General features: G+C 37.1%; 1 protein-coding gene across 3 annotated transcripts in view; it reads right to left on the bottom strand.

Annotated features, from left to right (window-relative positions):
- Positions 1 to 12,885, bottom strand: part of itga3b (integrin, alpha 3b) — a 36,115-nt gene extending 23,230 nt beyond the window's left edge. For all 3 annotated transcript variants that reach the window (XR_011978253.1, XM_072668073.1, XM_072668074.1), the window contains exon 1: positions 12,512 to 12,885. Coding sequence is in view for 2 of the 3 variants with exons in the window: in XM_072668073.1 (XP_072524174.1) it covers positions 12,512 to 12,684 (173 nt within the window). In the remaining variant the exon portion in view is untranslated. The remainder of the gene's footprint in view (positions 1 to 12,511) is intronic.
- Between the last annotated feature and the right edge of the window lie 3,802 nt (positions 12,886 to 16,687).

Here is a 16,687-nt window from a genome sequence, read left to right as displayed (position 1 = left end):
TAAAACACCAATTATTTTTTTATTACAGTGTGGGCTTATCATGGTGTGCACCAAACTATAGTGATAAACATCTGTTACAGAAAATCAGAAGATATTACAGACCATTTCAAAACATTCCAATATCCAGCAGCTGAGTACAGTAATTGTTTTGTAAATAAAACTACTGTGTCCTTCAAGTGTGGACTGGTGTTTCTCTCTTCTCACCTACTTCTGGAACTGTTCACTTTTTCTATCTGCTTCACTAACCACAAAGTATTTGCCCCTAGCCTGTAGAATTCTGACCGGTCTTTGGTTAAGTGTGAATGATGTCATGAGAGAGTAGTTTTTTTTGGAGTGCCCTAGGGGTGTACAATCTTTTGCCAGGTGTCAAAGCTGTGGGCTGAGCAGTGTGGAGGAGTTTGGACTTGTAGACTTGTAAAAAAAAACGTCAACCTGACTCATAGATAAAGAGTAAAGACTAAACACAGATTGGTAAGTGGGCCTTAAGTTAACTTAAAAACTTTAAGGCCAACCATTACCTTAAAAAATAAGTAAAGCTTTTTTGAATAAAGAAGTTAAATGTATTTAATGTACTAAACATTGTATGTATGTTTATGTAACTCAAATACACTAGGTTAGAACACCACAAGAAATCTGCTTTAAATGAATGGTTTTCAGGTAGTCAGCATAGTCATTGCACAGAAAATGGAAACTGGTTTGTACAGTCTACAAAACTGAGGGTTTACCAAAATACAGAAAATAAAAGTACACCCAAGAGAAGGTATCCTGGGGGGAATGACAAATTACTGATGATAAAAGAGGGGAGGACGTGCCTAATAAGCCTAAATATAAATGGTTCAATGGAGGTCAATAGTAAAGATTTAAGTTTCAAACTAGATCTATTATTAAAAAAGCACAGCTTTTTGGAAAAGAATAAAAAATGTTTACCTAACTCAAAAAGTGATATTGAGTCATATGTGGGATATGTCCAGTTTTACATACAAGAGGATTTATTTGGGTTAAAACATTTTTTTTTTCTCCAGCAGTGCCAGGCTCCCACAGGTGCAGAAGAACTTTTAGCAGGCTTTTACTGAAGACATTCAATCACCATTAAGAGATATTGAATAGTTTATAAAGCACTTAATGCTGGTCTGGATATTGTTGGTAATTGGTCATCAGAGAAGGAGAAAGAGAGTGCAATCTCTGACTCACACTCTCAGGTTCAGATGCCATGTAAAGGTCAAGAGGTAGGTAAAGGACAAACCACAGTGTGAACAGAATAGGGTTAAAGATGTCAGCAGTAGAGTGTGTGCTGCTTTACCTGATGAATAGATGAAAAAACAAAAGACAAAACAGAAGATTGGGTTTGCAGTCCCTGAATCATGAAAAGATGCATGAGCAAACCAATTTTGTGAGACTGTGGTTAACTGTGGTTAAATTTTTCAAAATGTGGTGCAGACAATGCTCTTTGCAATATTTGTAATTCGAAATACAAAGTTGGCCATGGCAACACTTCTAACCTGAGTCAAAGACAAAATATATCTAAATGCTCAGAAGTGTATAGTATTTGATAGCCTTTGACATTCCTGGCTCACTAAATTCAAGCTGATACAAGAAAAGTCATGGTATAAACAGCTAGAAGAGGCTGCCGGTGATGAACATCCTGGGAAAGACTGTCTTAGAAAACTGTCCACAAGTACACAATATTCTGCCACAGTTATCAGACAAACGTTCTTCCAAAATGAACGTTTTTCCTGCTCTTGCTGGAGTAACTGTCGCTACTGTTCAAGGAAAGCTAGACTGGTATATAAAACAGACTTTTGTTCTTCTGCATTTATTAATTCATGTCCAATAATTCTGGAAAATATAGTGGCAAGTATAGTTTAGTAGATTAATAAAGCTAGTAAAGCTAAAATGTTTCAATAAAAAATGGTTGACTGGCTGCAGTGGATGAGGGAGAGTGGCCTTGGCTCTCATAATCACTCAGTAAGAGCATTATCTGCGATTCCACAGGCACTCACTGAGCCTGAGACGCTGAGAGATGTGCGCAGAACCAAGGCTATTGGAGTGTGTATGGAGAGTGTGTATGGGGAGTGTGCAGAAACTGTCAAAAAGAACTGTCATCATTTGATATATTATAGCTAGTTTTACTTGCTTTTTGCTGAAAGGCCAAGGTTGCTACCATAGTAAACTAACAACATAAAATAATTTTATTTAAGGCTGTTAAAAAAACAGACTGTAAAAACTGCACCAATCAGCAGCTACGTACTTTGGCAATCATTCGTTAACTTTGAAGCTAACATTTATTCTCAATATGGTTATAATGTACCACCAGCCAACATGTTAGGCCAGGAAACACAATGGACTTTGCTCACAGACATGGCATGCTTTGTGGAAACACTAAACAAAACCATATCCAAGATTAAAACCCTGCTTCACTAATCTGAGAGCAGAGGAGTGTAGCGAGCTGAGCAGCAGGAAACGACAAGCTATAAGGTTGACCTCGTTCGCCATCAGACAAGTGTCTCCAATGCTGTCTATTTTGGCAACACTGGCTTTCTACCTCATTGGAAAGTGAAGCAACTGCTTCATATTAAAATATGTAATCTATTTCACCTGAGACTATTTGAAACTCATTTCACCAGAGACATGATTTTACATCGAAAGTGTTTAATTCCTTTAAAAGCCCTAAAGCTACATCACAGAAATGTATTACATAAAACATTTACAAATACACTGCCTGAATCCTGTGACACTGATTTCAGACAGTTTTTAGGTTTTTGTGTAAAATGTATTATTTGAAATGCATGCTTATCAAAGAGGTAAAATTACCATCCAAATAAACCTTAAATAAAACATTTTTAGATTTACTATGTTTTGGTATGGCCAACACTACATATAAAATCTCAAAAGACACACAGGATGGTCATTAGAAAATAAAATGCCTATATATGCATTATTGCAAAGCCCTGATTCCTGCCACTAATAATTGTAAAGAAAGCCATGTTAATAAGTGTCTCAATGATTTCACATCAAACCCCCTCTGAATGACTTCTACAACTCTGCTCATAAATTGTGACCCTTAATGTGAATACTGATATAAATAGGAAAAAGGGCAGCAGAGACTAGACTTCTTAAGGAAGGTAAACATATTCAGTGGACATGAACCTTTTCTACAAGTCTTCTAAAATTTCGGAACTTAAATGTCCAGAATAAGAATTGTCTCAGACACATTGAAGGTGGCAAACAAAATAACTGGTGTTGTTTTAAATAAAAGTGTTATGGTTACATATTTAGACCACTCAAAAAGTAAGATAGACCTTCTACGCAACTTTAAATTTCAGCTTTTGGACGCAGTTTTAGGCTCCGAAAGATGAAATGTACTGTATGGACGCTGTTCATACCTAAGGCTAAAGAATTATTACATCTGTGATACATGTATTTTTATAATGCTGGATTTGGTGCATATAAGCTGTATTGTGCAATTTTATGGGCGCTGGTAGTGTTGCTTGCCGGGTGTTGAAGCCACAACCCAGTCATCAGTCACATTTTAAAGAGAATAAGGATAACCACTGTATTGTGATATTGTCAAAATGCTCAAACTGTATAAACTGTAAAAATGTTGTCAGGTCTAAGTTCTAAGAAGGTCTCCCTTCTATCTTTCAGAACCCTGTGGAGAATCCAGTGTATATATGTCATTAGTCATCTGATCAACTAGTTGAGAGTCTTGACTACATATCAACTCAAAATCAAATGATTGCAAGGCTTATTATTACTAATATTTCACTGGGTTGACAGTTTATTGGGTACTTTATACAAAATAATTTTACTAGGTAATTTTACATTCTACATTTAGGTGGCATTCTTAGATTTCCCTTGTAGAGGCATACACAACCTGCCCACCCTCCTGCCACTGCCATCTGCCTACCGACTATGTTACAGTTTTCATGATTTCTAATTATATGCCACTATGATGATGATGATTATTATTATTACTGTTATAATTATTATTACCACCATTAATTGTCATTATTTTCATTATTATTACCATCTTTACTATGATTATATTATGATCTTTTGTGAGTCATGGCTCCTTCCACGGTTTCTTCCTCAAGCTCTGAGGGAGTTTTCCCTTGCCACAGTCGCTTTCGGCTTGCTCACCGGGGGGGTTTAGGTTTTTATGCTTTGTTGATCTCTTGTCCTATTACTGATTCCTGTAAAGCTGGTTTGTGACAATGCCAGTTGTAAAAAAGTGCTACACAAATAAAGATGATTTAATTTGACAACTATGCCACTATATCATGTCAGAGTCACAGTTGTTCTAAAAATGGTCGTCCACAGTTGTCCACACAAATCAGACATAGTCAGTAGCTGGTCTATGATGGTCAATCTAGTGATAAATGGGTTAGAGGGTGGCTGATTAACTGTACATCTACAGATGGACAACAGTCTGTATTTGCAAACCTACAATTTACTCATATATGGTAGGTGTACTTGATCTACCTCCACATATGACACTTCAAACCTGCTTGCTTTCCTATCTATGTTCCACGACAGACGCAACATGCACCAGTCTAAACAGCAACACACTGATAAAATGTGCAACATGAGTCAGTGTCCTGTAACTATAATGGAGGTAAAAAGAGGGAGAGAGAGAGAGAGAGTTCACTAATTGATCTGAGTTCAGATACGATGTCCCAAACCTGTTTTTTAAGGAGAGGCTGAAAAGGTATGAAACGTCTTAGAGCAGTAAGATAAAAAATGCAGATGTAGTCAGGCTGATAGTAGGCACTGTACAGTATGTTGCTGTCTAGACAGAACATCTCCTTGAAGAAAATAAAAGACAGCCAAGACTGACAATCGAAATCAGTTGCAAGACCATGCATATGAATCATCGTCTACACTAGATAGATAGTCAATAGATACACTCCTCTATGAATTACTGTAGCACCAATTGGTTTACTTTGTAACATTCACTTCTTTACACAGTGAACAGATTAATGCTATCGGATACATTCAGTTGTAATATTGAATTTGCCATTATAAGCAGGGTACAAAGTCTTTAATAAAATTATCATTTAGTAAATAAGACTATTGTTTACAATTACTACTTTGTAAAGGAGAGTAATTTGATTATGGTACATACATCAAAATGATGCAGTATATTTAAGGAGAACGTGTTTAAAGAGCCTGATTCATTTCTAGGTGTTAAGAGTGTAGGCTAGATCTCTGATGTGTATAAGCAGGGGTTTTGTGCCTAAAGTTTATACAATATATTGTAACAAAAATCCACTGAAAATGACATGCCTTAGACATATTTTCATATATTACCACTCTGACATTCAATTTACCTTCTACACTACAGCAGTGTTTGTTCCTATATCAATAAACAACAAACCATCCTTTGCATTTGCATGTCCAACAATAATGTTCCATCAAATTTAAATCAACAAAATTGAAATACAAATGTTTGTAAATAATTTCAGTGAGGTCCAGCTTTATTTACTTGAGACCCTGCATCCTCATACGATAACATTTCTGACCATTTCTCTGCACCATGATACTTTTTTTTTTTTTTAAATATTGACCCTTTGGCCTCATATGACGACATTGTTTTTTTGCAAAATGACTTCCTGTAGTTTAGTTTCGTTTTTATACTTGTTAGGTCCTACTTATCCCAAATAGAAGAAATTTAAAAATGTGACCTTGCAAACGTCTGGGAGGTTCAGGAGGTTATTGAACTTATTATCAGAGAATTTCTACAGATCCATCCTGTCTTTGTATATGCTGTATTTTGTGTTGATTTTGTGTGTATTTTGTATTTATTTAATATAATTTTTATATAACTTTATTTTAATATGTTTAGTCCTCCTGTAGAGTATCAACCTGAGCCTCACCACAAGCATTTCAATGCATAAATGTCCTGACATGTTGTGAAAATGACAAATAAAGAAAAGAAAAATGAGAGCATAAACATAAATATATACTGCTGTCTCAATATTTCACAAATCAATATGGCAACCTTACATTATATGTCGGTAATTAAAATAGTCTGCAATCTTTGATCGTATGCAGCATCTCGTTTACTGATTTTTAAATGCTCACAAAAAAATATGAATGAAAAATCAAATCTTTAAGGAACGGCCAAATCTGTGTTGACTGACAAAATTCCGAGTTGGTACAGTCCTAGTAGGAGGAGGCTGTGTAAGAGATGGAATTCTGAGAATGTTTGGGCTTGAGTAAACTCGGCTTCTAGAAGGCCAGACTGACAAAGAAACATTTGGTAAAGACAATTGCCTGAGAAATAGGAGCTACAGTTCACTAAATTTAAGGGTTCACTTACTTTATTTAGCCTGCATTTCGGAATGTTTCATCAACACGCTCAATAAAAGACCAGTGAACATTTAATGAGTTGGAATATGATTCAGAAGTCATTAGGCTGTGGAGAATGCTGATTCTGTAGGTCTGGAAGACCTACTGCATGCAGCAGGAAAAGTGACATGTAAAGCAAGAGGACACACCATATGCTCAAATAAAATACTGCATAAGTTTACAACTACAGTAGTAATCAAAAGTACTATTGCAGTTACTTTAGCAGGAGTAAATTTTAATCATTTTGATAAAGCGCATAAAGTAAGAAACAATTTATGCCAGATCAAACAAGCAAGTTAGGTGTATGTAATGTGCAAAGCAGGTAAACTAATGCCAAATTAATGACTGTATTCTTAAACTGTATTCTCATATTCTTTAAACCTCCAACAGAATAGGATAATATAATACCCAGTGAGCTTACCAGTACTTTTTTGCCTGTACTTTTATATGCCATGTTGACAAAACATTACTGTTTGGCAGGAAAGAGGACTCTGGGCCCATTTTATTCATATCCTGCTGTATGTGCTGACAGGTAGTCCTCTTGTATCATGCTGGCTTCAGCGCTGAAAAACAAGGTACAGAAAGAATAACAGATCTATTCTACGCACTAGTTCCAATGCAGCCATATCCAATCACGCCTGAGGCCCCTTATCCGCTTCTCATCTAAGCGCTTTCAGCTAATCTGCTGAGAGGAGAAGGAAAAGGCCATTCTCTGTTGAGTTTGGTGAGGACACAGTAATATTCCCCAGCAGGCATGTTTTGATGGCCAAAATATCTCAGGGCTCAGCTCAGGCCTATTTCCAGAAAACCTACGGCTCCAACTATACAAGTTTAATCAACCTATCAGAAGTTGTCTTTCAAACTATTGTCTCATACAAGTGATATTACTATTTCTAGAATCAGAGGGATAAAATACGATAAAAACCAATTCTGCAGGAAATCCTTATTCCATAGTAAAAGAAAGCACAAAAATACACTGTTATTTTTTAGTTGCTCTGAGTGCTGAATTTGGACACATGTAGGATGCTGATTCACAGTCACCCTGTAAAAGCATCACAGCCTTACTCTAAATTATTTATTTGTTACACCAGCTTGGATTAACTGGCAATTTGTGCAGTAAAAAGGGCCTAAGAGCAATGGGGTAGCTGAATGTGATGTAAGACTGGCCCTAGGACAGATTTCTTGTTTCAACAAAACGTCTAGTCAAATCTAATGATTACGGAGTTATGTGATATTATTGTCTATAAGACAACTGTAACCACAGAACAATTAAATCGATGTTCACCTAATTAGCTTCATTTTGTCTTGCAGTTAAAGTCCACTGTGCATCCTAGAGCCAATCCAACCCTCCATTGCATTTGTCTTGCTAAAAGTAGTAAATGATAAGAAGAATATATTGATCCCTGTCCTGCTGGATGTTACTGCTCCATTTGATGCTGCTGATCATGGCATACTGCTGAAAATTGTATTGTCATTTTTGGGAATGTACTTAAGTGGCTCCAAACATATCTGACTGACAGACAATACGTTTTACTGCTGGTGAATTTGTACTTTAGCAAGCATGAAATTTGCTGTATACCATCTAATTTTCATAATATATGCTGCCACTTGGCCATATCATCAGTGAACACATCAATTCAAATCAATTTCCGTAACTATGCCAACAATACATAGCTCTACATTTCTGTTGCTCCTGATGAGGAAGTATAAGAACAATTTTTAAAGGATCAAATTGAATTCTTGGAAACTAAGACATTTTTACTAGATAACTTTCTATTTCTAGAAAGAAAAAAACAAAGTAGTAAGGCAGTATTTAGTGTAAACACTTAACAACTTTGGAACTCCCCCCTACTAGACATACAACAAGCATTCTCACTTAAACACTTAAAAACACCCTAAAACGTACCTCTTAAGTTTATTTATTTAGACCTATTCTAGCATCTGTTCTTAGTATGTAATAAGCCTTTCTGCACTAACATTTTAAATCAATTTTAAATCTTTATTATTCTTCTTTATATATAGCACCAATAAATAAATCGGTATGACATGACAAATATCTGTCTTAAGTGTTTTCACATCCTGCTTTAAAGAACCACTCAGTAGAGTGGGCAGCTGTGGATTCATGAGGAATTGGGGATGTGGGCAGTTAAAAACATAAAGAGAAGATAATAATTATTTATGCAATAGGGGAATGTTTTGTGTAAGCAAACTAAAATGTTTGAGGAAGGTGAGTGACTAATGAGTATAAACTGTAATTAACAGAAGAAAATAGTTTAGCTGCCAAAAAGTGACTTCTTGCAGTCTATCTTAAATAGAAACATTTCCTGTTGTGCTGCTGTATAACACTGAGACAGAATATTTAGTGTTTGTTTCCTTACATTTGCACTGGAGCCACTAGACAAATATTATAGTTTTGTAGTTGTCATTTAGAAATGCAGTTTGCATGGTCTTATTCCATTATCTGTTAACCATATATTGGGGAAACACAACGTTGATGCAAGAGGTCAACAGAGAATGGCCAGCCATTTCCATCTGTGTAGAACAAAAGGCTAAGGCTGCAGTGAGTCTACAGGTTCACCAAAATGAAGCCTAGTCTGATGAGTATCGATTCTGCTAAGGTACACAAATGAAAGGGTCAGAATGTGGCACCAACAGCATTAAATCCATTGACCAAACCTGTGTCAACCTTGTGTCAACAGTCCAAACTGGTGGAGGGGGTGTAATGGTGTGGGGAATGTTTTCTTGGCACACTTTGGGCCCATTAATACCAATCAATCACTGTTTTAATGCCACAGCCTAATTAATCATTTCATGGTTGCAATTTACTCAACAGCTAATTCCAGAATGATAATGCACCATTAAACCAAAACCAAAAGGTGTCTCAAACTGGTTTTATGAACATGATAACGACTTCCCAGTCACAGAATCTGAATCCAATAGAACATTATTGGGATATAGCAGAGTAGACAATTCAAAGCATGAAAGTGCATCAGAGAAATCTGCAGGACTTGTGTGATTATTAAGATGCACCAAAATGTCAAAGAAATGTTTCCAAGTCATAAAATCCATGGCATAAAGAACTGTGAGAACTGATTAACTGTTTTGAGAACAAAATGGAGACCCCACACAGTTTTAATATAATCTTCCTAGTAAAGTGTTCAGTGAGTGTAAATTTTGACAATATATAGCTTTTTGTTGTTATGCCAATAAAGCCATCTTGAATGGAACTGAAATGAACTGACTGAGAGAAAGAAAGACAAATATAAGGCCCTATGAAATGAAACTTGGCACAACTCATGGCACATTGAGCTATGGCACCACAATGTGCAGACAGCTGGTGGCTGGCTAAGCAACATCATTCGTCAGCTTGAATAATTGTTCAACGGAATCAGACTATTGATGTACACCCAATTCAGCAGCAAATTGCTATGTTTAATAAACCCTTTCTTCTACGCTAGTATGACTGTGCCGAAAATAGCGAACATGGTATGAGTGTGTATGTGTGTGTGTGCATGCATACATGTGTGTGGAGACCTCTAATATGGCACAAATCCTTCAAGACTCAGGATGTTTGTATGGTAGCAGGTTCCCAAGCTCTCTCTCCCAGGCCTGTCCCAACCTGCAACCTGGCAGGTCCTCTGAGCAGGCAAAGATGAAGCATTCCCCACATTCCTCAGGGTCAGGGGGCTGAAAGAGCCAATAAAAGGCCAGACAACAGCCCCAGTGCCTGCTTTACTGGCCAAGAACATACAAAGAACCTGCAGACCCTCCACAGGCCAACAACCAGGTGGGGAAGGTGTAAAAAGCTGAGATCCAGAGTCTAAACTGACACGACCATTCTAAAATTAGTAGGTTCAAACCTTGTGTTAAGCAAACAAGTATATGTCCACTAATGCACAGCAGCAGGGTACCTTTGTCTCAATTATATTTGTTCATGTTCAACTGTTGCTTAAAATACAGTTTTTTGAAAAGACATATTTTATCTCTAAATGATGTCTTCTACTTTTTCCCTCATGGCCCCAATAATGAGTTCTGTGCACATGCTAGATGTCAAACCTTTTTTCTGAATTTCTGAAATGCCATGCTGAAACTCCTCAAATAACAGCTAAATGCTTTCAGGCTGGATATTGCATCTCTGTGGTGAGCTTGCACAAAAACTGAGGTTTGCTATATAAATCAGACAAACACAGAAGACACATACACCAGACTAGGATCCCTCCCCCTATTGGGCATACAGCAACGTGAGTTAACACATTCCACATTAACACATTCAGGATATGTAACAGCAAGGGTAATGTCTGGACAGTGTCCTCATCAGACTACAAAGTCCTGCGCAATGGACAAAAAAGTTAATCTGGTGCACTGGCAATGTTTTGTGGTCTATGCAAAATGATATCCAACATGGTACACTGTCTGTTTATTGTCTGACATTTAAGTATTCTGGTGCATGTAGTCAATTTACTGGCCTGTGAAGCACCTTACGAGGTTGTTCTTCAGGGGCAAGCTTTTAAAATAATGGCAGTGTAAATCGAGGTTCCTCCTATCCAATGCTCCTCTTAACTATGTTTTTTTTTTGTTGTTTTTGTTTTTTACAAATCACATTGAAGCACTCACATTGAAGGTTTACTAGCTGCTCATTCAGAATTATTTGATGTCTTTCTGTTGCTTATGTAGAAGCTGAAATCAGCACTATACAGATTATGTTTAAAGCAATGCCAGCAAGAAAATTATGGCCTTTGTTAAATACCACTGTCCTTTGAAGTGTCCTAGGCGGGTGCAGATGTTGAATGATGATAGCTTCAGCTCAACAGGAAATACCAAATAAGGGCACAGTGTAAAAGGTAGGGGTTTGCAGGTGCTTCAAGAACACCCAACCACACAAAGAGTTGAATGTATGTGATTTTGCAGGAACAATGTAAGTTATTCTACTGTAATTTAACATAGAAGCCAAAGCTCTTCCAACATCATGTAATGAAATGATGAATAAAGGAAACTAGGCAACGTCAGCATTTGTTGACATTAAGTTTTTCTCTTAAACTGTGCAACACACTGCAATGAACTGCATCATTAAAGCAAATTAAACGTCACCAATACCTTAAGCAGTGTAAGAGAAAATAAATGACTAGGGATTTACTGGTTCTGTTTTGTAGACCCATGTGCCAACTTCAACGAAAGGCCAGCTGGTAAGTCTAATAAAATATTATTGGTGTGCTTCTCAACATATTGACTCCAAGTAATATATCCTCAGGCCTTGGCTTTCTTTTGAATGTGACCCAACACTAGCTCAATTTACCTACACTCCCCCACAGTTACATTTACTGTTTTGTGCCCTACGGCAGAATCCCAGACCGTCTCAGAGTAGCATCTCCACATTCCAGGTTTCTGTCAGCCAATGCTGGTGCCTGCAGTTACTTTTCATTAAGCCTACGCACTGCACAGCTTTTAATGTATTACCACGCTGACAGAAAATGAATGGCGCGACTACTTCTAGAGAATGTAGTTTATTAACAAACCCAAATGCAACGCCCACTTCTCATAGTCCCTAAACGTGATGATTCTTTTTTTTTTTTTTTTTTTCAAAATAACTGCTCTAACATAAACACGACATACGTAATCAAAAATATATCGTATTTTTCCTGCATGTTCGTCAGAGCGGAGGAGGAGGAGACTCGTTTTTCAAACACAAGGTTAAAGTGGTCACCTATGGAGCAAAATAGAAAGCAACGTTAGACTGATTAGACTATTTGCGTGTAAACCAAACAAGCTTAAAGCGACTTAAACAGTATTTTTACTGGTGTGGATAGTCAACCATATGCATTAACAGCCCACAGTCGGTTTACCTCATCTGAGGAGAGCAGCTTGCGCACAGTGAGAAACGGACAAAAAAGTGGAAACAAGCTAGCTATGCTTTCCTGCAGGTGCTGAGGGGAAAGTAGCACGTAGAAGCAAGATTATTGCAGAAAATATAGACTGCAGTCTGATTTAAATACGCTATGCTAAATCAAATGCGCGAAATGAATGAATGGCAGTTTTAGCAATTTTAGTTCCTGACTCTCCTCACAACACACAGCGTTATTTTACCTGCGTAACTACTACCTGCTTTGCTTGTCAACCGTCCAAAGGAGAGTAATACTAAAGGAAGGTACAAAAAGCTACTCACAAGTACTTCTTTGCATTTTCAGTCTGTTTATGTTGCGCCACGGAAAAACCAAAGAAACTGCCCTTGGTCTTTCCCTCCTTGATGACCGGAAAACGCACGTCAATGTTAAATCCACAGCCCGACTGAACGGCGTAAATTGCTAATAGGAACAAGTGCAGAGCGCTGGGAGCCATTTTTACTTCTTCTTTCTTCTCTCACTCGATCCCAGTAAAAACGGGTTACAAAGACGTGCTCTCTCTATCACACTCCATAGGAAAGCGTTCCCTCCAATATAGTAAGCACACAGTGCGCTCTCTCGCTCTTCTTCTTCTTCTTGTTCTCTCTCGTTCTATCTCTCTATGTACACCCACACACTGCAACGTTCACACACAACTCCCCCCCTCCAAGTCATTCACCACTGTGTAATCCACTGCTGCACCTAGAAATAGACTAACTGATACTGAATGGCTGAGATAAATAATATGCCTTGGCATTGTCAAATTGATAATGACAAGATTTATCATTTTGTGTCTATCTCTGTGTGTCTCCTGTTGCTGTTCTTTCTTCACTTTGTAACTTTCAAGGAAATACAAATAAAGCAATTGTTTATCCAGAAAGTGGCTATTATTATGTCCATTTCAAATCTTCTGCTATTTTGTTTAATAAGCATCCTGAATGCCAGCTACACAAATTTCTAACCTATTTTTGGAAGATACCTTACACTCTGAACTTATTTTCCTAATGGTCCATAATGTCCAACATTCAGTATGTAGCCCACACAATCCTTATATTACAGGCTTAATAATTATGTATTACGCTTGTGACATATTATTCAGAAACAACTCCAAATTATTAAAAGTAATGTGTAAGCTATGTAGTTATGAGAAAATGTGAAACCTTTGGTCGGGTTCCCAGTTTAGTCCTGGACTACACATTATTCTGAATGAAAATTCTCTATTATAAAAAAAATGGTGTCCAAGACTAGGCTTGACTGCTGCCTGGGAAACAGGGAGGCCCCTAAGGTTTGAACACTTGGAGTTTATATTTGGTTTATGGCTTACAACACAGATTTTTTGTCTGTTGGTTCCTCTGTTAAATCTTCATTGTAAGCTTATGATTGTTTTAGTATCTCTGAATCATAAGTGCATTCTCCGGTGCAGTCTACGGAATATACTGCACTTGGTGGTATGCATTCTACCCTGTTGAGTGACATTTCAAAGTTGAAATATTGAGTGTGCAAAAGGTCAGAAGACTTGGCACTTACTTCGTCAACATATGATTTGAACACCTTCCAAGCCTCCCTACAAACATTAAATGTGTCCAATTCGGAAGCAAAAGAAGATATTGCAAAACTGTGAAGAGACAAATGACTCACACTATGCAAAGAGTAGTGTAGAGACCTAGTACCTAGCATTCTTACTTTTGGATACTTTTTGAGTTATATTATGAATTTTGTTATTTTGTTTGAAGCTCTTGAGTTTGTCTCTCATTGCCCCCTGCTTGAATTGAAAGTTATTCAAATGAACATGTGTGCATAAAAATACATTTTAACAATATTTACAAGCGTTCATGTTTTAGCTTGGTTAAGACTATGTAGATGAAGCTCACAGTGTGTCTACCAACGATAAACATTAGTTGAGTTGACAGACACACTGAGGCACTGAGGTGAGAACAGAGGCTCCTGACCTCCCACAGACACTCTGATTAGAACAGCGCTGCCCTCACACAACAGTCTAGATAAGGCTAAGACTACTCCTTAGATCATCTTTATATATATATATATATATATATATATATATATATATATATATATATATATATATATATATAAGAAAGCACAACATTACAACTCCTATTATACACATTTAAATGTCAAAACTCTCTGAATTATAAGCATAAAGGGAATTGATAGTGTGGGGAAAAGGGGAACATTTTTGTTGTTTTCACCACATTTCTACATGGTGGATGAAAAAAGAACAAGCCTAACATCCCCTCTGTATTCATTGACCCAGAACAGCCCCACAGTCACACTTCACATCTAGAGAGTCTTGTGCCTTTTTGGAAGGGGGAAAATACGCCCAAGTCTCCACTGAAATAATGGCTTTGTAGATAGCAGATCACAGTATAAATTCCAATGCCCAGCGACTGGCTGTCCCAGTTTCCGCTCACTGGAATATGGAAAGAACTTTTTGTTCATGGGAAAATAACCACTGAATATAGACTGATATGACCAAATGTGCACCTCTCATTGCAATTTGTGGTTAAGGCTACATCATACATAGGAGTGGGGATGGCAGTTGAATACAGTTTTTCAATTAATCAATGTTTTGAGAAATGCTATAATTGTGCTTAAGAGCACTGGTGACTTCCCATGAATCGCAAAATAAAACCACAAAATGGTTTACGTGAAAGTGTCTTGTTTAATTAAAATACATTAAAGTTAAGATAAGCATTTTGGAGATGCAAGATATTCTTATGACAGAGACATAGGCATTTTTCTTTCAAAAAGAAAATCAGTGGGTCACTAGCAAGTTATATGCTAAAGTTCTAGTGGATAGGCCTGTGGGCCTGTGAGCATGAACATAAGAGCAGATATTTTCTTTTTTTCTAACTTCTTGGCCAGTTCCCTTCCCAATTCCCTTTAATGCTTCAGTTGACTTCACTTTGGACTAGTAATCATAGGGCTGGATGTCATTCAACTTTTTCAGTACAAATATCTTGACTAATATCAATTCCTGATCAATCTATCAAATTATATCCAAAGGTGTGTATGAACAAAGTAGAAATGAGAGTCATATGAAAGTCAGAGTCATAAGTAACATTTACTGAAAGTGCTTTTTACTACAACAGAATATAGAATAGAAGCACAGATCAAGAAACGCTGTTGTTAATAACATGCAGAGTATACTGAATGTAGTTTAGACAACAAACCACCAGTACAGACATTTGGATCATGCTTATTGACAGAAAACAGGGCAGAAAAATATTTTTAAAAAAGCACTAATGCTTCAGATGAATGAGTCTGGTTAAGCCAAGTTCATCCAATACTCAATCCTGTACAGCTGTTAGTTTACAGATGCTACGTATAGTTTTGTATGAGTAGTCCTAAGAACCCAGTTAGTAATTTTAAATAAATACTCCCATCACTATAAACCAAGACAAGGGTTTGGTGAGTCTAGGCCTGGGGACATTAAATTTGGCATCTGGATTTCTTGATGTGGGTAAAAGGGCATACTTCCTTTTGAGTCTCTTTCTGTTGTCTAATTTAGTTGGATTTTAAGCAATTTATCATTTAATATGAAAAAAAAAACATTTTGTGTTTTCTCAGTGTCACATATCTTCAACCCTCAAGCTGAGTCTCAGGTATGCAATCTAAGCACCCGCACCATTAATGTTCTCAGAGTGACAGTTTACTCGAGTCTACTATGTCACCTGTAGGATGAGCAGGAACACACTCTCTCCTTGGACACGTATATTAATCTTACCGCAGCAACGAACAGCTGAGCACGTATTCCTCATTTCCTCATTTTGTACACTGTACAAAAATGAAACGCAGATGAAAGTCGTAACTGAGCTGTTAGTTGGAAAGTACTTCTGCATTTATTACAATAAGGAGAGAGAGATTTGCAATGGGCTTCTTAGATTCATGCAAACAGTATAATGCATGCTAACAGTGCTATAACAATAGGCTAAGCTCCTTTTATGGGTTCCCCAGACCCTCTGTAAACCAACACCAGTCTCACTGTGCTTAGGGAAACAAAAGCTTCCAATGCTACTGCCCCCACTCAGAGACCCCCCAGTTCAACCACAATGTACACATGGAATGTAATCAGAACTATAGCTCCAAGCAACCTCTCCTTCCCTTACACCCACCTCAGTTAATATTTATTTTTTGAGCACTTGCAACATTACTTTAACTAATTCCTTTATGTTTGTCTTGCCTATTGTTTTTTATATTATTTAAACAAAAATTACAAAATTACTTTCTCTTTCTACATGCTACCTTACCAATGAGTCCTTAATTTAACTTAAATGCCTTCCACCATACCCATGCCAGACATTTATTTACATTTATATTATTACGTATTTAGTGTATTGAGAATCATTTTTTGTTTAAGAATAACCCAGTGTTACTTTAATGATATTACATTGCTGTTGTTTTGAATTGTAAAAGTGTTTTAGGGTGTAGCGCTAGCA

This window comes from Salminus brasiliensis, chromosome 22, assembly GCF_030463535.1.
Source record: "Salminus brasiliensis chromosome 22, fSalBra1.hap2, whole genome shotgun sequence".
Classification (NCBI taxonomy): domain Eukaryota; kingdom Metazoa; phylum Chordata; class Actinopteri; order Characiformes; family Bryconidae; genus Salminus; species Salminus brasiliensis.
Note: the sequence above shows the minus strand (reverse complement) of the source record. Positions and strands in the feature narration are given on the sequence as shown.